Source organism: Excalfactoria chinensis, chromosome 7 (assembly GCF_039878825.1).
Source record: "Excalfactoria chinensis isolate bCotChi1 chromosome 7, bCotChi1.hap2, whole genome shotgun sequence".
Taxonomy (NCBI): Eukaryota; Metazoa; Chordata; class Aves; order Galliformes; family Phasianidae; genus Excalfactoria; species Excalfactoria chinensis.
The window spans coordinates 15,980,423-16,002,051 of record NC_092831.1 but is presented as its reverse complement, the minus strand read 5'-3'; the positions used below and the strand labels follow the sequence as shown (position 1 = coordinate 16,002,051).

The following is a 21,629-nucleotide window of genomic DNA, read 5'->3' as shown; positions in this document are numbered from 1 at the left end:
CAAAGCCCAAGAAAAAGCTGCTTTTAAATCGCTGCTGGCTTAGCCCGTTATAACACAGCTCAGAAAGGAGGTGAATGAGAATATCGCTATGTGAAAGCCACTTATTTCTGCAAAAAGGAATTAAAAACACTAGCAAATAATTAGTACTGTGTCCTAGAAATGCAATGTCAATGCATATCGGTATAAGAAAAATAACTCTATTCAATTTACATACATAGATAGAGTATAAGTAGTATAACGTAAGTTTCCTATCTAGAAGAAAAATACTAAGTAAACTTAAGTAAACTTCGGTTTTCCAAGAGGCCATAGTTTGTCACATTGAAGGCATTAGCATTTAAGTGTACGTAAAGTATATATCACTATACATTAAGTATATATATTCAGTTCATTACCTATTTCAGAAAACAAAAGAGATAATCCCTAAAAAGCAAATAAATCATGTAATTGCTATGTGTTTACTCTGAAGACACTGAAGGAAGGTGGAACCAAAGCAGCAGGAGCTAGTAAAAAATTAATACAGCAACACCAATTTCAACCCTTCAAAAAAAAAAAGCCAATAAATATTGCTCAAAAAAACAGATTTTACTTCTACACAGGACTTGCTAGGACACTGGAGAAATACAATATTAAAGGCTGCAGTACTGCACTTCATGTGCTTACTGAACTGCTAACATGTAGCAGAATACCAGTGCTTACATAACGCTGATTTCCACTACAGCTCAGAAAGGGAACCAAGCAATTAAGCCAACTAACTGGTAACCACAGTACAGTTGTACTCAGCATAAATCAGCTATGCACATAGCAAAGAAACTTCACACATTTAACAAAAACACAAATATCTATGCTAGCAAAACATACATCCTTGCCCTTACCTTCTACGTTTCTGAAAACTGAATGCCTTTAAGCTGGCCGGGGGCTGGCGTGCTTTCAGTCACTCACACCTTACTTTTCTCCCTCCAAGTCTCCCACTTGTCATAGTTAAGCCTATATTCTTACATCTAAAATAATACAGTAGTGTTGTTTTTATGTTTGTTATCCTGTAGTCAGGATTTGAAGTTTAATGTACACTAAAATAGCTCACTAGCTTTCTTTCAATTAAAAAAAATTGCATGGCTGGCAGTGTAAAATACCATAAATCAAGAGTATGTTCATTAAATGAATATCTTTCTGTATTTAAGAGAAGAGTAACTGAAATGAAAGGCCTGAAGAGCACAGAGATTAACATCTCATGGCAACACCTACTGATCCAGTATTTCACAACCAGTAAACAACCTATGATATACACTGCATATTACAATTCCTCTAAACATCACCAGAACAGCAATCTCTACCACTTAAGAACAAAACACCTCCAATATAAAGGCATTATGGTAAAATAAGAGCATGCGAAGAAAAGTGGGTATAAACAGAAATATCTGCAAAATTCAGAATAATACTAAAATATACTAAAATACTAAAAGCCAGAGACTTCAAGGGAGAACAAAGACAAGTCTGCCTACTTAATAATCCAAGGCTGTAGCCAAGCACCAGTGTCTCCATTTAGCCAGCACTGAAGGGAACCAGTAATATTTTACACCAGCTGCTTGGTGGTTAGGCTAGTCAACCAAGCAAGGCTAGGAGACTGCTTACAGCTGCAAGACAGTGAGGTTGCATTCCCTAGTATGTCTTGACTGTCCTCGCAGGAGTGTCAATTAAGAGGGACAGTTTCTATTCCATTGTGCTTAGACACATTACAACACCTCACTTATCAGCAATATCTCTTTTAAAAGTTGTCCATAACAACTTGCAGTAGCATGCAAGCTAAATTAACACAGTATTGAGAAGAACAGCAGCTCTTTTCACATGCCTCATAGACAAAGACACGACTAAAAAGTAAAAGATTGACCTTTTCAGGAAGGATTAAAGAGTTTGACATTAAAGTGTCATGTGATTGTATCACCCCTTACAAAAAATGCTCTTTTACGACTAATTTAGTCATTCATTTAAAACGAGAGATAACAGCCAAAGAACTCTCTTATGTTTGTCAATTCATATCACATGGCCTTTTTTTTTTTCTATGCCAGCTTTATATCTAAGTTTTCTCCTTTCTTTTATGTTTTCAGATGACCTGGAATACATCCTTGGACTACACCAACAACTTACTTACAAGTACTGAGTTTCCTCTGTTTATTAATGTCTTCTTTGCTTTAATGCATTTAGTGCTTATGAGTGATCATTCTTACTGGCATTCAGCAATTTAGCAGTAGCATTATCAAACAACAGATATAACAGTGCAGGCTACTCCACAAAACTCTGCCAACATGCTCGAAGGCATTGTATCCTATTATTTACTAGTTTCTTCTATTTTGCTCAATGAAGTTGTCAGGCCTATTGGGTATGTAATTTCCTGCATCGTTTCCTGGAGCCTTAATGTTACCTTGGCAATTTTCTGATATCACCTAGTCTACGTTAATCAAAAGCTTAGCACTCACTGTTCCTGGGACAGAAATTAACTCAGCATTCCAAGACGAATACATCTGATTATCTTAAATCATTATTGCTGATCTTTTCCATTCACTCCATGATAATTCAGATGGAGGCATATTCTCTGCATCATCTTCCATGTGGGAAGAGTCCTGCTAAGGAAAACTTCCAAAAATACTTTCCACTAAAAAAACAACAACAAAATCCCCTTTTTTTATCATGATTGCTCTTTCCCTCTCTACCCACTCATCACAAAACTTGATTCGATGTGGGTTCTCAGGATTCTCTTGCACAGTTTCTGGACTACTCTTTCTAATATTCTGTTTCACCAACAACACCCCTAACTCATTTTTAGCCTGTCTAAAAGTCTTTTCACATTTCCCTTGCAGGTTTATGAATGTTTCTGATTCCTTATTTCAAAACAATGTCATTTGTGTGTTCCTTTCTGGAAGATCTCTCTTTTTTTATATATAAACAACTGCCCTATCCTCTGGGTTAGCTATGTTAGCATCCTCCAGAGTCTGGCCCTCACCACAACCCCAGGACTAAACAATTGTAGAAACTGCAAACTGTGCTAACAGTAAATTCCCAAAGAAAATAAACACTGAATTATGGACTTCTGATGAAACCTGGAATTTTTCACATTAAAATTTCTAATCTCACTGTTAAGACAAACTAGGTTTTAACTTTCTATGCAGTAACCACATCCCAAAGCAAAGAGTAATCCAAATGATCAGAGTAGTCTCATAGCATGGGAAAATGACTACCTACACTACTCGGGAAGTGCTGATTCCTTTCCTTTCCCTAATTCGCTGTTAGCACACTAAACAAAAGCTTCTAGTTTACAAAGGCTGCTCAGTATCACAATAATATGACTGATGTAACAAAACCTCTGGAACTCTTAAATAAGTAGATGCCATTCTTGGACACAGGACTCCTCACATATTTAGAACTACATGGCAGGAGCTTGACTTAATTGGCATAAAAGAAAATGCCACAGGAACATATCTGATTAACAGCAAACAGGAGAAAGCATTTGCACAAAACAAAATATTTTCTGAGGCAATAAATGCATACTCCAAACTAGAACTAAAACAAAATCACAGAGCTCAGGACTCTCATAGAGCACGTGGATGCTGGATAAAAAAGCCCAAATAGCATCATGAGCACCTACCATATTTATAAGGCTTTATTACACTCTGCCTTCAAACAGCTTCTTTCCTTGTTTTGCACAGAACTCTGAAGAAAACAGAAATACCCAAATTGCTACTAAATCGCAGGGACTTTCTTTGCACTGGAGGCCTCTCCAATTTTCTCTGCTGACTCGCATCACCTGACTGGTCACACCACAATACATGTCAGATTTGCAACTTGTCATGGAGCTGATTACAGACTTATTTTTGAAGGAGCTGAAGCTCGTGTGCTTAAGCTGTGTAACAAATATATCATATATGTTCTTTATGTGCACTTTGTTCTTCACATTAAATTACACGCATCATAGATCTTTAAGGACAAAGTTATTGATGCACAACATACTTGCTCCTTTAACCATTGCAAACTTAGCAAAATATTGTCAAATATAAGAGTTAAGGGCATGCAAAGCAAACTATCTTGATTTGTTTTCTTCTGCTATTTAATGCATATTTCATATTTCTGTGGTTTTGGTTTTTTTCTTGCTTTAGTAGTTTAATCTTATTTAAAATGTTGTGTTCAGGTTCTACTGACTTGTCCCTCCAGAGATTGGAGAAAGCTCTCATTTGAGCTGCACGGACCCTTCATTTTGCCTATAGGAATTCTTCATGAAGTTAATGGCCATCTGCAATTACTTTTTGCTATCATTAATTTAAAGTTTTGCTTTAGATACACATTTCTTCGTGCACATTTTCCTGTATGTTTGCACAGTAAAGTTGTGAAGTGAGAGCTTTCAGCAGAAGACAACTGAAGTAACTAAGGATACCAAACATCGACACGGTGCTTTTACCTCTTTCCTCGTAGCTCAACCTAACCGAGAGAAAAAAACAACGAACGCAGTATCGGCTCTGCATACAAGTACGGCCCCGGTTCGTGCGGGCATTGCGGACCGAGACCGTCCGGCTGTGTGTGAAAAGGCGGGAGGGATCCGGATGCCGTTGCCTCCGCCCGCCACAGAGGAGCCCGCCCCGAGAGGAGCGCGAGAGCCGCCCCGCGCCTCTCTGCTTCCTCCTGTGGGGCTCGCGGGGGTCGGAGGCACGAGGGGAGCGGCACGCGGCCATGGAGCGCGGCGGGAGCGAGCAGCCGCCGGCCAGGGCTCCGCAGGTGAGATCGGCAGCTCTCAGCCGTGTCATGTAGGGGCTGCGGAGCTTTGCGCTGCGGCGTGGGCTGTCGTCAGGGTTTGTGGGACCGGCAGCAGCCGTAGCTTTTGTTATCTCTGAGTTTCTCTTTAACGCCCAGAAGAGTAAGAGAAAAGTAAACTGATGAGTCCGTATATAGCCATACATAACCTAGGTGAACTGTCAGAGTTGTACTGCTCTGGCACAGACTGCTTAGGAAGATGGTGGAGTCATTGTGCTTGGAGATGTGGTACTGAGGGATGTGGTTAGCGGGCATGGTGTGGAGAGCTTGGATGAGATGGTCTTGGTGATGTTTTCCGCCCTTAATGATGCCACAGTTCTTTGATTCTATCAGTATGGCTGTTTGATGGCACATGCTGGTCCATCAGAGTTCCTAAGAGCCACTCCAAGAGCCTGTTGCTATGGTAGTTGGCTCTAAGGGCTATGAAGTTTTCAAGCTGTACAGAAAGCACTGTGTTCTTATTCTAGTAATTACTCAAAACAGGAAAGTGGGCTGTTCTAGTTTGGTAGAATTCCTCATGAGCTGTGCTGTCGGAAGCAAAAGTCATTGAAGATCAAGGAGAGAATGCTCCTACTGCATGCATCAGTGATGAAATAACATGTACCATTCACAACTCTAGAACAAACTCCACAAAGGAAGAATGTAACCTTTTGTAATGCTGTAAGCATAATGGAAAGTATAGCAATAATAACAGGGTGGCACAATTCCACGTTACAACAAATGAGAACAAGCCCAAATGCAACAGCCATGGACACAAAAACAAAAGAAGAAAATCTGCTTACCTTCAGGAGGTCTTAAGCAGGCAGGAAGGAGTGGATTCTGCCTTTTCCTCTTCCTGTCACTGAGGGGTACTGCATGCACCTGAGCTCCCCTGGGTTGGCACCTTCCCACCAGGTGCTCAGACACCGTTTTGGGCCATAACTTAGCATTTGCACACCTGTAAAACTAGGTGTGATATGGAGAGAATAAGTAGGAAGTTATGGTTGTTTTCTCTGTGGTGATGCAGGTTTGTTGGAGAAACTATCAGGGATGTTTAATAGCAGATGCACCAAGCATTCCAGTCTTTTCATGCAATGTATAATTAAGATGTGGAACTTTTTGACACAGGACATTGCAGAGGCTAAAAAATATGTAGAGCTTCTTAAAAGGGCATGTTCAAGGAGTAATCTATTAAGGAAGGTAACACAATAAGAACAAGCCAAGACGTACCAAGGTATGCAAAATGTTGAAAGCTAGGACAAGGGAATCTTCCAGTGTGCATTCCATTGATTACTGCTAGAAATGAAATATCAGACAATGCTGGCCTTTAATCTGAGACAGCATTACTATTCTAATGTTGATATTGTATAATAATAGTTTTATTTTCATGGTAAGTGTACAATGTTTTACTTTCGTAGAAAATTCAAAAGGCATTTTCTTTGTTAAATGCATGTTCCTTTTTTAATTACATGACTTCATTTAAAATACTGGCATTCCAAAGAGCAAAGCTAAAATGTTCTCTGGCAATAAAGTGTTGATCTAAGTAGAGGACTATGTAGAGATGCTTTTTGAGGATAATTACTTTAGTTGCAGGAGCTGCCACAAATGTGCACCTTAAATTTTGCTTTGTACGAAACCTTCCCACAGAGCCCTTCTGGGGCTACCCAATTCTATGGTGTCATTTACTTTTCATGATGAACTGAACTACTGAAAAGACAGAGAAGTATTGAAAATACCAGAGAAAACTTTGAATTAGAGCATCTTAATGCACTGACACACTTCACAAGTAACTTTTGAAATTGATTTAATTCCCCTGATTCAGGCGGCTATTTTTACTGAGCTGTAAGATTAACCAAAATATTTTCCGAAATACTTGATTAGTATTTCTGCCTTTGGAACTTGACTAAAAAGCTCCTTATCAGCCTAACTCTGAGTTTATATAGATTTTTGTTCTTCTCCTTATATTTTTTCAGTGAAGAATTAATTACAGAAGATTATGGCTCAGGCTTATGAAGGAATTAGATGCTTTGCATCCCTTTGATTTCTCACTGGAAAAAATGAAATGTAATTATCAAAATACCTCTACAGATCTGGGTCAATGGAAGTAATTTTTTTTTAAGTTTGAATCAACATTTTTAAATACGTGTTAAGTTCATGTTATCACCTATTTTTAATCTTGTTGTTGTCTTCCTGAAACAGATAGAAACAGATGACCATACAGCTCTGGTTAGTAAGACCAGGAGTAAAGGAGGAAATGGTGATTTGGCATCAGCTGGATTTAACATTATCAACTCCATTATAGGATCAGGTATTATAGGTAAGTGTACTTTTCTTCACTATCATATGTTCAGCCTTGTTTATGCACAAGTGACTATCCAGTGTTGAGAAAAGTGCTGTCCTCTTAATTTTGGCTCTTATTGGTGAAAACTTTTTTTTTACTTTTAGTCTCTTCTTATGTGAAAATCCAATTTTGTCAACTGAGATCAGGTCTGACTCTGTGATAAATACCCTATGGCCTCTTTTGCTGTAATGGCCAGAAAGTACTGGTTGGGCAAGTGCTTACTTCTCACACAGAGGTGGCCTGTTGTCTTAACCTTTTTTGAAGCTATTTGTAAAAGTTCCTCTGTAAGCTCTTGGTTTTTTTACAGGACTGCCCTACTCAATGAAAGAAGCTGGTTTTCCTTTAGGAGTGCTCCTTCTGTTTGGGGTTGCTTATATCACAGGTACTGTAAAAGCAGTTTGTGTTATAATGTGAAAATGGGGAATTATTTTCACCTCACTAATCCCCAGAGCCGATTAGTAGAAGTAGAGAGTTACTCTGTACAACATATAAAGCTGCTTTTTGTGTACCTTTTATTTAGTGAAGCCTAATTTCTTAGACTAGGTCAAGGTGACATTTAGAAGAATAGATCTTATTTGTGTGTTATAATCACCTATTTTAGTCTACTGTATTATTGAGTTGGTTGTATGTTACTTGGAATAGTACTGCAGAATTAAAACCTTCCAGAGTAACTATAATTTTGAACATTTTGCTTATGATTCATTTAAAAAAAAAAAACCACATGGATTTTCCTTCAAGAAGAAGTCTTTTTTATAACTCGTAGAAGATAGTAAACACTGATGCTGAAAGGAGCTGTTCCTGTTGCAGCACAGATTACAAGCTAAGTGAAAGCCAGATGAAGAATAAATGAAGTCTAGCCCTATTTGTCAAGACATCTATCCAAGGTAGTAAATTCTGTGGTACAACTAATCCGGACTGAAAAATTACATGGTACCCAAACAGTTACTAAAGCATAGCGTGCAAGAACAGCACATCCCATACTGTTCTTTATAAAAGGATGAGGTTCTGTCTTGGAGCATTCCATCCATGACATAAGCACTCTGTCAAGGCACGTTGCTTCTTCATACAAGAGTGGCTCAGTCCCTGGTTTTCAAGATAAATGATTTGATGCTGGCATTGGTCATGTTTTACTTTACCCGAATATAATGAAATTTTTCACCTAATTAGTATAATTTTCCCTTGTTTATTAAATCTTACGTTTTTGGTGCTTATGACAGTAGTTTCCCTTTAGCCTTATTGGTTATCTACAAGAATGATGAGATTTCTGCTCTCTTGTTGTGACTTTCCTTACCATTCTCTTCTCCAGCCTTCCACTGCTTCCACTTCCACACTGCTGTTTTTCATTTTACAGACCTTTTTTTTAAGGAGTGAAAAAGAGTAGTAACTGACTGCTAGTTGTTAGCATTTCATTAATTAGTTGCTGGCCTTTAACGCTAATTTTCTATTTTAACAGATTATTCCATTATATTACTGATCAAGGGAGGAAATCTCTCCAGCACCAACACCTATCAAGAGCTGGTCAAAAAAACATACGGTTTTTTAGGTTATCTAATTCTTTCAACTCTTCAGTTTTTATATCCATTTATTGGTAAGATGACATAAAATATGAATATCTGAGCTTTATAAATAGTAAGGTTTCTTTCACATAATCTTATTCTTTTGTTTGATAACATTCAAGAACTCTAAATGTATACTATATGCACCTATTTTTTTAATAATTAAGCAGTTGTAGAATGCTGAAGAATGACTGAGGAAGAATTCACTGAATATGAGACCCAGAATAATAAAAATGAATTGAAATGTGATAACACAAAAAATTAACATGCTTAAAAATCAACAGCAAAAGTAACTATAAGAATAGCAAAGGGGAGACTTCCAGAGTAACAGTGCACTGCATATAGAACTGCTCGAGGTGATGATTTGAGATAGTAAGAGTCTGAGTTTGGTAACTGAAATATCCCAGAGCAAAGTTTGTCCTTATGATTATTCTGAAGTCATTTTAGGTACCTGAGATATATAGGGGAGTCAGGTTGGAGTTACTGTGGGCAACAATGCTGCATGTACCTGTTAATTATTTTGTCAAGGATCATCCTTTAAACTGAACTAGTGAATCACATCTGAAAATACTGATCCATTATGGCTGACTTAAAAGAGTGTAACTATTACATCACAGAGAATATGGGAAATAATTGTAAAGACCTCAGTTCTCACCATGAAACAAGTTACAAAATGTGCTTGAATTTATTTACATACATAGTGTTAATAACTTACACAAACACTCACTGCTGTGAAATGGTAAGTTAAGGTCATTGTCCATGTTAATATATGTGCATGTGTGTATGCACGTGTGCTTTCAGTGCAGAATACATTACAATCACAGTTCTTATTCACGAAGGAAAGTAATGGAAGTCCATTTTTATTATCTTCATCTACCCTTCTTGTTTCTTTGGGCTGAAAGATTTCACATACTTTTGACATGAACTAGGAAACCCTGTGCATTTGATTGCAGGACTGATTTATTATGTTAATACAGAAACATTACTAAATTGAAACAGAAGCTTGAAAATCAGCTGACAAAGAATTGAAATTGGAAATGAACAAAGCAATTTTGAAGCCTTTTTTTCCTCCCTTCTGTATTAAGTTTATATGGTAATAGCACAGTGGCCTTGCTTATCAGATTAGATTCTTCCTAGGTTATACTTGCTAGAAACAAGTAAAGGCAGTTGCTAGCTCTTTTATTTTATTTTTTTTTTGTCTTCAGCCTGAATCTTAAAAGTCAGTGTTAGCTAGAATTCATACAAGAGGGGTTGTGGCATGCCACCCTGAAGCCCACACAATACCTATATTTAACGTTTTATCAAATAATCTATATTTGATTTGTACTAACAATTTGTTTTTTAATTTTCTTTAAGCTATGATTAGTTACAACATAATAACTGGAGACACTTTAACTAAAGTGTTCCTGAGAATTCCTGGAGGTAAGATGCATTTTAAAATTACAGAATGGGAAAAAATTATTAGGTAGGAATATAGGATACTTATTTAGGGCTTATCATATTATGGCAAACTGAAGTAGTAATATACCTGTTACTCTCTGTCTGAAGTATTCTTGAATATCAGTCAAGTTATGAAGCTGAAGTGTTATTCTTTTAAAAATAGCAAAATTATAAATCCTGATCCTTGGTTGTCATTGAACTAAATGTTGGTAGAGAGGTCACATTATTTAATGAGATATAAAGCAAATAGTCTTCCACAGTGATGTGATAATAAGATCACATTTTGTCATATTTTTGGATATTTAATATAATAAATATTTAAATACTAATACTGCATTTAGTGAATAATTCTGGATGACTTGCGTATAATGGATTTAATCCATATTTTAGCTTGCATGTACGGTTGGTCATAAACTGTGCATGTAACCACAGATGATCTCTTGGATGAAGGCATTTCAGCTGTATGACCAGAGCGGATGGAGCCTGGTTGCCCCTCTCTTAGACCTTATTTAAGGGCTGACTGCCACCGGGGAAGAATCTCTTTTAGAATTCCCTCCTTTGTGTAGTTTTCCCCTGCAAACCTAGACTCTTCTGATATGGGTGAGCACGCTTATTCCCATTCCTCATGGTACTTTTCTATCATGTTGGTCCATCACACATCTGTTGTGATGCCTTTTCCATTGCATTCACTTGTCCAGTTGCTACAGATAGTGTAAAAACATTTTGTGGTCTTAATCTGTGTACTCCTTATCCTTTTGTGGTCATAAGTTTTCAGTGTGGAATTGTTGGAGCAATTTGTAGGCATTCATCTCTTTCAGCTGAAAGCCACCTAAGTTCAGGTATATTTCACTGGCAAATTAAACTAAAAAGAGCATGTATGCAGTGAAGTAGTAATTAGTGTTTGTACAAACTGATTGATTTCCCTAGGAAGACGATAATATTAAGTAGGAAGAGCCTGCAAGGTATGGAATACAGTTTTAACTGTCATGCTTTGTTCAGCTTGATAAAGAAAATGATTCATATACAATATAACTTTTTAATGGAAGGAATGCACGTCTTTTCACCTGGCTGGTAGAGTGCTTGTCTAGGAAGAAGTGGAAAAGGCATTATACTCTCCCAAAGGATCAGGGAGCTGTACATTTGAGCTATACGTTTCGCTTGTCAATTATCATCCAATTAGAGCATTACACTAGCATATAGGATGAACTGTTGGTTAAGTTTGCAGAAAAACTCTGACTGTGTAATGTGCTCTGTATGGCTTCCCTGTTAATACCTACGCTTTATTTCACTGTTACTCATCTGGAATAAAGGGGACAAAAAAGTGATTAATGTCGAAGTTTGTAGCTGTTGGACTTCTGAGTGCAACTATTCTGTTCTGGTGTCAGTCTCTTAGAGAAATAACTTACTACCTTCTTTGTTTTAGTTGGATCTGAAAATGTGCTTACTGATCGTCGCTTCATAATTCTTTTTACCACCGTCATCTTTACATTGCCCTTATCTTTATATCGTGACATAGCAAAACTGGGAAAGGTAAACTTCTTTTATATGCCATTAGAAAATTAGCACCGGTCATGCATAACTCAATGTATTTGAATTGAATTGCATCCAACTAGAGCATATATTTTTGAAGTTGAGACCATCTTCTATCCCAGGAAGTATCAGACAACTTAGAAAACCATAAACAGAACTTTGGTCTCTACATGAGTGGGTAGTTTATCCATCCAGTGGGTAGTAGTCCGTCTACTGTTAGTAGCAGTGAAGATATATACTTTCATATTATATATATATATATATATGTATATATGTATATATATACATGTATATATATATATATATACATGTATATATATGTATGTATGTATATATATATACACACACTAATGTTATATGTATATACATGACAAATATTTAAATGGAAAATATTTCTTACTGCTAGACAAATCATTGCAATTTACTACTTATCTAAGGAGAACAATGAATGAAAAGATAATGGCGTAGGACAAGCTACACAATTATAAATATTTGATGTGCAATATTTAAGAATTCAGTTGGTTAATAAGTCTTTAAATAAAAATTGCACTTTTTAGAAGAGAGATTTTCAGCAGCATACTGACTGAATTTGTGTTTTCTTTTACAGGTATCTCTTGTTTCTCTGCTTTTAACCATTGTCATCCTTGTTATTGTGATGGTGAGGACAGTAACGCTTGATCCACAGATGTAAGTATTCCTACCCTTGCTAGAAAGTGAATTTTTGAGATATGTCATCATTTGCCTCATTCTTATTTTATGTCTATATAGTTTTGAATGTAGTTGTTTTGGTAGGAATGTGTTTTTAAAGAAGTAAATCTCTACTGATAGTAATAAAAAAATGGGTTGAATCCAGATGATCATTATGGTCCTTTCCAACCAGGCCATTCTATGATTCTAACATAAATAAAATAGTACTTTATGTAGTTGTGCCAGAGAGGTAGCTTCATGCATAGAAATAAAGACCTTGGAGAAGGATGGGATTTCTGTCTGTATTCTTCCCTTTGCCCTCATTTTTCCTTAAGTGACTTGTTTTCCTTACTGTGTTGAAGGTGTACTTGGAAGGTAAATCTCAAAATTCCCTGTTGAAAAAGGAAGAAGTTTATATATAGTAGCTACTCCTGACCTAGTTACTATGGTAACATTTCTTCTCAACAGTGGCGGTGCATCAAAATATGAAATATGTGGCTTTATTGTCTCTTAAAATAAGTTGTTGTTTTTTGAGTAATTTTTGAAGTCTTACCACTTAATTTCTTAGTGACTTTTCTTTTTGCCTTTATGCTTCTTGTTTTCCTATTATGCTACTTATAAAAATAAGTTCATTTAGCATGTTCATAAACTGTTAGTTACTTTTTTTACCTCATAGATTGCCTTGAGTTGGCAATCTAGTGTAAATAATGAACTCTTCTCTGCAGAACTATGAGCTGGTGGTTTTTCCTTTTTTTTTTACTCTGTTCATGAAGTTACTGTAGAATTATTTTTTGCGATGATTTGATGTGTTTGAAACTGTAGGCTGGAAACAGCACTTATGAGGCTTATGAGTGTTGCACTTTGTTTTATTTTCTAGTTGCTTTGGGAGTGGAGGGAGTTGTTCTGGAATGTAATGACTGTTTATTTCTTGTTACTTCTTACAAAGGGAAAAGACATATTTCTGTTGAGAAATTATTCGATTTAATTTATTTCCTCTTATGATAAAGATGAAGTTGAGATCCTTTTTTCTACTTTTGATTAGACTGGGTATTTTATTATTGTTGTCTGAAGGATGTTATATTCATGTGAATAAAATCTGGTGTTCTGGACCCGGAGCTTATTATCAGTTATTTAAGATGCTGGATAAAAAATGCATTTAGATGACCTATTCTTTGCTGTTTCCACCTGCTTGTAGCTAGGGAACTATCTACTGTGATCAAAGAGTTAACTCGCACTGTGTTTTCAGATACCTTTGTACTGCAAAAAATAATGTTTCAGAAGTGAAGCTAACATTCATTGCTGGATACGGCAATACTTTTAAGTGTCTTACAAAGATGGATTATTTTAATTTGATCTTCTTTTGGGAAAGATGTCATGATGCTGGTCTATATTATACATAAATATACAGGAAAAAAAACTGGAAGAGCATCTGCTCCAAGTAAATATGATGTGAGAATTACTCAACTGGCAGCTGATCACAATAAGTGCACAGAAAAATAACTTGAAAGTAGAAAGCTGTTTCTTCTTTATGTTTAAGCCAACAGTAAACAAAGATAAGAAGTTATTGTGTTGAAAACACTAAGACTCAAGCTTTTATTTACAGACCTGTTAGTTCTTCATTAAGGAAAAATGGAGATTAAAGGAGCTCTAAGTAGGGCTGATATATTGCTTTACCTTGTCTGTGCTGTTTAACAATTACAGTTACATTGTCTATTTAGTGTTAACATTTCGTTATAACTTCTATATATTATAGATAGTGCAGCTTTCACTAAGTGCATTTAAAATCACAAATATTAACTTTCTTTGTGTTTCACCTGAGTTGCGCTTCTCCAGTGTGAGAAAAACCTTTATCAGACATAGCTTATGTTTATATACACCAAAAATAGAGAAGTAAGCTGGTTTATTTTTTTATCATTTGTGGATGTTCATTGCTACTGCTGTTCTTGTGAAAGCAGAAGATGAGATCTTTCACCCGCAGTTCAAATAGCAATGAAGTAGATCAGGTTGGGTCAGAACAAAGATCCTTGTCAAAAAAAGGAAAAGTGTCTTTAGAAGTAGGAGCAGGATTGAGAGTCAAGCAGCTGAAGTGTTACCTGGTATTCTGATATACTTCATCAGCCTGTGTATGCATCTACCTGCATATACACATAAATTTGTGTATGCTTTCCTTGGTCTGTATGTGGCTAGTGTGCTTGTTTCCTAGACCATGATACTCACTATTGGATCTCTATCATGTATTTCCGAAGTCTTTGTGGAATCATTTGTTTTTCACCTAAAAGTGTGTATTAGATGAAATTCTGTAATGCAAGTGTATTAAAGTTTAATGGGGATCTTTTAATGGGGATAATGTGTTCTTGCCTGGTTATCAACATCTCTGTATATTTTCTTCACCTTTGGGAACTAGCATGCTTCCTTTAAGATGAGGAACAGTTGAAAAAGATGTAAATAAATACAAACTGCGTCGCTTGATTTGTGGTCTATAAATAAGTCTCTAGAAACAATGCATTATGTGTGTAAATTCAGAAGAATAAAATGACTTCATATAGTCTGAGGAGGCTTTGGGTTGAGAAAACCTCATCCAAAGCTAGTGACAGCACGTACCTTTTCATTTACTGTTTCTTGATAAATGATTACTTGAATAATTTATTTACATAACAGGTTGCTGAAACAGACTGACAGTTTTGGCTGTAAGAAGTAGTTCCTGGGATACTTTTCTCAAAGCAATAAGTGGGAAAGGCATCTCTTTGGTTTGAACTTATTGTTAATGAACTCTTTGCCTTAATTCAGATAGGAATTCTGTATTATAGCACGGTGTTTAAAATTAATTTTAGTAACTTATGGTTGAAAAGAGCATAACATAACTGACAATTTCTGTTTTAGACCCAAATCAGAAAATGCATGGGTATTTGCAAAACCAAATGCAGTACAAGCCGTTGGGGTGATGTCTTTTGGTAAGTCATTTTCTTATTGTCAGTCTTAATATCAACTTTAAGAAATGATTTTCTGAACATAAAACTTGTTTTGTCTTTTTTCTTATTTTGGGGTGGTGGTTTTTTGAAACTTTATGGGGAAGAGGGGAGGAAACACCATGGTATTTCAGGGTAATGTCCTCAGAGTTATCTTTATATCTTCATTAATTTATTTTGTATGTACATATACATGGATTCATTTATTTCCTTTAACTATTATGTGTATTTCAGCATTCATCTGCCACCATAACAGCTTTTTAATATATGGCTCTCTGAAAGAACCCACATTAAACAACTGGTCTCGAATCACACATGTGTCTGTTTTACTTGCTGTTGTTATCAGTGTACTATTTGCTGTATGTGGATACATGACTTTTACAGGATACACAGAAGGTAAACTTCTCAATCCCTCGATCTTCATGCTTCCTTACAGTCTTTACACTTTCAGTCCTGTTGTTAACAGCTTTGTATGATTTTGGTGTGCTTGCACCTATTATCGACCTGAATAGTTAGAACAACTATTTCTCTTAGTTACCCATCAACCAAGGCAGGATACAAAGATGTCAGGTAGATGTTAATAGTGGAAGCCTCCCTGGTGAAAATCCCCTTTGAGTGCTTCCACATCCAAATGAGGACTAAACATTTATAACTTAGCCATGTGGCCTTCTAACAAAGAGAGAAAGAAGAAGAAAGTGTTGTCTTTTTGTATAAGGTGCCTACTATACGCTTCTGTACATTCTCCTGTCTGTGCAAATGTGGCATCCTAGCTCTGACTCAGGGATAAGGTATAAGGTGCCTAGTATACGCTTCTGTACATTCTCCTGTCTGTGCAAATGTGGCATCCTAGCTCTGACTCAGGGATATTTCCTGTCTTTACAACAGCCATCTGACATAACTGGTGCTTCCATCATCTCTCTGTGTATATACAAATATGTAAATACATAAAGTAATAAATATGTAATGCTGTTTAACATGATTTTGTTAAAAAGAAATTGGAGAAGTGCTTTCAAAAGAAAAGGCGTAATATTCGTCAATGTATTAGTTCTTCAAGGTAAAATAATACACTTTGCAGTCAGCTCTTTTGTTATTTAATAGTGCTGTATCAAATCACAGGAGAAGGTGTCCAAGCCGTAATGAGAGCAGGAATTGTGGGATGGAGGTTCCTGGTTTACCTGTCTTTTTTTTTATACTGTCTTTACTGTTGGTGCAGAATGTACTGTCCTAGACACAGCTATAGGTAGAGTAAGTGCAAACTGGCTTGACGTTTCAAACAAGAAAGTTCTGACTGCAACTATCCCTCAGCTTATGTCTGTGTTGCAGATGGGCTCCACCTTGTGTTCTGCATCTCCTGTCAAAATCTTTTAGATGTCTTTTTCTAAAGCACGCTTCATTCTTTTAGTGCCATCATGAGCCTGAAAGTAGTATAATAACCAGGTAGAAAGGATGTAATACATTGTCTTAGTGTGGTCTGGTGGTTTTTCTTAAGTCTCATCAATTGTTATTTCAGATTCATTGTTGTAACCAATGATAAAGCAAGATGATGATTTGTACTCTTTATCAGTGTTTTTGTTGTAACCAGATGTACTGGTTAATAATCCACATACTGGATGTTCAGGGTCAGAATATTTGAAATTTTTCACTACAGTTTACCAGCTGTGATAAGATACTGTAAGAGAAATACGGTTATGCAGAGTTAAGTTTCTGGTCTACATGTATAATTGTTCTTGTTCTATGACTTATATTTTTAAATGAAATATGTCTTTCATATGGAAGCTTTTTCTGTTTCCTACCAAGGTGAACACCAGCATTTCAAACAAAACTGATAATAAGGGGGGGATGACAGATGACACTCTGATATGCATATATTAAAATATTCCTATAAGATGTGCTGCTCCAAGTAAAGAACAAACACAAAACCGCAAAAAAAAACAAACAAAAACCTGCTAATAGTTTAAGGTGAAGATTCCTCTTGATGTTAGAGGAAAGGGGATTAGGGGGGATTAGGAAATTTCAGTTATGCCAGTGAGTGATTCTATTAACTTAACTTTACAAATAAGCAAAAGATGTGAGTTCAATCTAATTGTTGTTTTGCTATACCTCAGGAGATATATTTGAAAACTACTGTAGAGATGACAATCTTGCTACCTTTGGAAGGTTTTGTTATGGAGTTACTGTAATTCTGACTTTCCCTCTTGAATGTTTTGTCACCAGAGAGGTAAGCATTTATTACATTCTCCCCTTAACAATGTTGATACATTACTAGTGTTCTCACTTATTGTTGCTGGAGTCAGTGGCTGATGTGTAATAATTATCAGCGTTATCTTGTTCTGCTGCATGCTGTTCTGAATGTGATGGTACATGTACCATTTAGATTCTGGCAATATAATGTTACATTCATTTTCCAATATGTTAGTAATGATAGCTATATGGGCTGTGTGGAATTCCAGGATTGGTATAGCTATAAATGCTACTGTTGATGTAGCATTTTTATTATGCCTCCCATTTTTGCTTGATTAAAGTATTTCTGTTGAGGAAGTCCATTTGTTCAATAAACAATAGAAAGTGGGTTTATTCTGTAGCAGCCAAATGAGAGGAAAACAAATTCTGAAGATGTTCTAAGCCAGTCTGGAAAGTGTTCAGCAATTTTCTTAATGTTTGCTCTGAGTTACTTTTGGAAGCAGATGATGCATTCATGAAGCAACAAAGGTAAGGTTCAGTCAGTATATTCTAACCTGTTCTTTTTGTTTCTTAACATTAGAAGATTTGTTATAAGGCATTTGTTGAGATTGAGAGTAAAATCAAGGTTTAAAGTGATGGTTTTGTTTCAGGTGATTGCCAATGTATTTTTCCGTGGGAGCCTCTCAACTGCTTTCCATATTGTTGTGACAGTATTTATCATTGCTGTGGCGACTGGTGTATCGTTAGTGTATGATTGCCTTGGAATAGTTTTAGAACTGAATGTAAGTGAACCTGTATACTCTTATATTTAATTTTTCAAAAAAAAATTATTATTTTTTTTTCAAAAAAATCAAGCCAAGTTCTGAGATGTCCATAGCTCTAGTAGAATTCTTACACAGTTCAACATAGTATTCAGATAGAAATGTCAATAGAAGAAAAGGGAATTATTCAATGTAATTAAAGTAGAATGTTTTGGAAGAAAATTTCAAATGGATGGATGTTTTTTTATTTTCCTTAGCAATTCATAGCAACTTGGAATCTTTACCTGTCAGGTTTAGCAGGGAGCAAAACTGAATGATTTCATAGCATGAATGTCATAACTTGGTTTCATGAGAACTGCTTTGTTTACCAAACTTTGCATGGGAGTTATTCTTTATGCTTCATGATGCATTCAAGTACGTTGATATTGTTCTAATCTACTGTGCAGTGTATCTGCTCACTGAGAGGGAGTGAGTGATTCTGTAGCAGTGATAATGCAGAGTGTGCTTGGACTAAGCTTATACCATTGGTCTGAATATTCAGATAAACTGCCTAATTGCTCTCTGTTTGAAATATTGCCTACACAAATTTCTTCTCAGCTAACCCTTTCCAAATTGTAACTACCTGAAAATAAGCAGTGGTCCTCACTAATGACATGGTAATTTATTTTCTATCTTTTTTTCCTCCTGTTTTTACATCACAACTGAATTGATCAGTGTGTTCATATACACACCGATAAAATTATCTGTATTTGTGCATGCATACATGCCTATTTGGATCAAATATCTGAATTCTGGTAAAATGAACCTCATTAACTGTGTGTGCTCATCTTACTTCTATGTATGTGTATTAAGTTTTTATATTTCAAGAATAAATTTACATTAGAGAATAGTAATTTTTTATTATTTTTTTTTTAACATGAATAAATATGATTCCTATTTGGGATTGAATTATTGAATCAATGCAATATATGTTTACCCAAAGAGGCCTATGCATTTACAGAACAGTTAAGCCAACAGTTTGGTTTAGTTTCAAACAGAAGTTGTTAGCCAGGCTTTTGAGTGGGTAGCTTATGTCTCATATTTTGAGACAAGCTGACATTAGACATGCATGTATTTCTGGGATGTAGTTGTGCTTACAAAGAATGTTTGGAGTCTTGTTTGCTGCTAGTAGAAGGGCCTATGTTTAATATTAGCGAATGGACTAAGTTTTTGCATATGAAGGAGAGCTGATCTTCTAAGCAGACTTTTGGTCCAATAGTAGGACCATTTTCTGGTTCTTCGCTGGAGATGGCATTCACTGCTACTTCTGACTGCTTTCCTTTTCACTGTTTCTTGCTTTTAAAACAAAGCAAAACCTTCATGTTTGTCTGCTGTCAGTTCTCCAGGGAAAACATTCAGTCATGTGGCAGTTGAGCATCTATAGACTTAGCATCTTGTAGCGCTGGTTTGCATTTCTTCACATAATCATGAGCCTTATTTTTTTTTTTTTATAAAATATACCTGTTACAAGTACTGATCACTCTTAACAGGTTCTATCATAAAGATGTATGAAAGAGTGTACAGTGAGGCAAAGGTATTTAGTAGGTTGGATTGCTACCTCACCATAACTTAGTTAAAAAAGTTTCTTAGTTTGTGACAGAAGGTGTTCAACATTTTTGCATAAATTGATGTATTGGCTTGTTACTCATATGTTAATCAGCAATGTCTGTACTATAGTATTTGGTCATTTGCTTTTAATCTACATTTGTATGTGTAACGATGTGTACTGAATTTTAGTAAGTGATGTTTACTCTGCGAAGGAGCTTAGCTTTCATAGAGAAGTTGCTGTATATCAACACATTAAAGTTTATTACCACTTTTTGACCTACTGCATGCCATTCGCATTTCTTTGAGCAGATCTTGACTTATAAGTGGAACATCTTAAATATTTCATGTAAGTTAACATATTGAAGAACTATTATGCTTGGACCTTCTGAAGCTTAGAAACCTCTGCTAATCATATCTAATGATCTAATGGAATCATAAAATAATATTCTATATCACTAAAGCACAAATAGTCTTTTACAAGCTATTTGTGAATTAGAAAATAAAGTTTTCTATTTAGCAACACTGGTTAAGGCCTCTATTCTCCATCTTTACTGCTGCATCAGTCTATAACAGCTGTTTACAAACACAGGTTCTTGTTCTTCAGGTGCTAAATATACATGCTTATTAGAGTTTTCTTGTTTCCCATATGCAGGGAGTTCTGAGTGCTACCCCACTTGTTTTTATCATCCCAACAGCGTGTTATCTAAGGCTGTCTGAAGAGCGGTGGAACCATTCAGATAACCTCATCTCCTGCCTGATTCTTGCTGTCGGTGTGCTAGTGATGACAGTTGGGTTTGTTTTGACTATCTTGCATCCCCAGGAATGTAGCCATGGAAAAGAAATGTTCTACTGCTTTGCTAGTAATGTTTCTTTTCACAATGGTACACTTCCCCCATAGGTAAAGCTCAAATCTCTGAACTTGATCAGGGGCATCCTCCAGCAAGCCATATGTTCACTTTAAACAGAGCTGGAACAAAGATTTTGTTTTCATATGCACATAACTAAACTTACCTACTTGATTTTATACTGCCATCCTATTTCAGGTAAAACATTTAACTTTTGAAACAAACTCTCAGAGGTGCTTTGATGTGGACATTACTTGTATAACTGACAAACCTATCAAAAAGGCTGTGTTTTTTATGTCACCAGTACTGCTTAAAAGCTAGGTGAAATGTGTAGAAGTGTAAACATCTCCCATGTTTCATTGCTTTTCATTATGACATTTTTATCAATTTTAAAATAACTGTATATTTATTAGTATGCTATAGCATGAAGGTTTTTTGCCACCCTGAGAACAAGTGTGTCTGGGTCTCTCTCCATGTATTCAACTTGTGCTGTTAAAATGAAAAACATCTATTAATTGACTTTTATTTTACAGTAGGTGTTCTCTAGAGTTGAAAGCATACTTTGTACTGGCTCTCCAGTCAATGTTAATTTTGTATTCTAATTGAGCTGTAGCTGATAGAATCCAACTGTAATTTGTACAATTTGTGTTCTTCAGATAAAAAGATTTTTACATGAGTCAGTCTACATACCTGAATTTTTAAAAGATTTAGTTAAACATCCTTTGTAGAAATTGTAAGGTAAAGAAGAAAATGATGTGTGTAGCAATCACATCTTCATTTTTATATTTATAACTTATTTCTGGAACTTGTCTGAAGAATTGATGTGCACCCAGCATATGATTCATTTCAATATCTCAGATTTGGTCACAGTTTGTTGCATTTTGCTGATTTGTCTTGTTCTTCAAAATTCATTTAACATCAAGGATTTGTTAATGTTAGAGGGAGATGTAAATATACACATA

At 35.9% G+C, this 21,629-nt stretch overlaps 1 protein-coding gene across 1 annotated transcript; it reads left to right on the top strand.

Annotated features, from left to right (window-relative positions):
* The first annotated feature begins 4,590 nt into the window (after positions 1-4,590).
* Positions 4,591-20,720, top strand: SLC38A11 (solute carrier family 38 member 11). Its single transcript, XM_072342065.1, has 12 exons — positions 4,591-4,758; positions 6,973-7,090; positions 7,422-7,496; positions 8,568-8,702; positions 10,027-10,092; positions 11,534-11,640; positions 12,248-12,327; positions 15,208-15,278; positions 15,528-15,689; positions 17,399-17,511; positions 18,125-18,256; positions 20,475-20,720. Exons 1-12 carry the CDS (start codon positions 4,714-4,716, stop codon positions 20,718-20,720), a joined length of 1,350 nt encoding a protein of 449 aa, XP_072198166.1. The 5' UTR covers positions 4,591-4,713.
* The last annotated feature ends 909 nt before the right edge of the window (positions 20,721-21,629 follow it).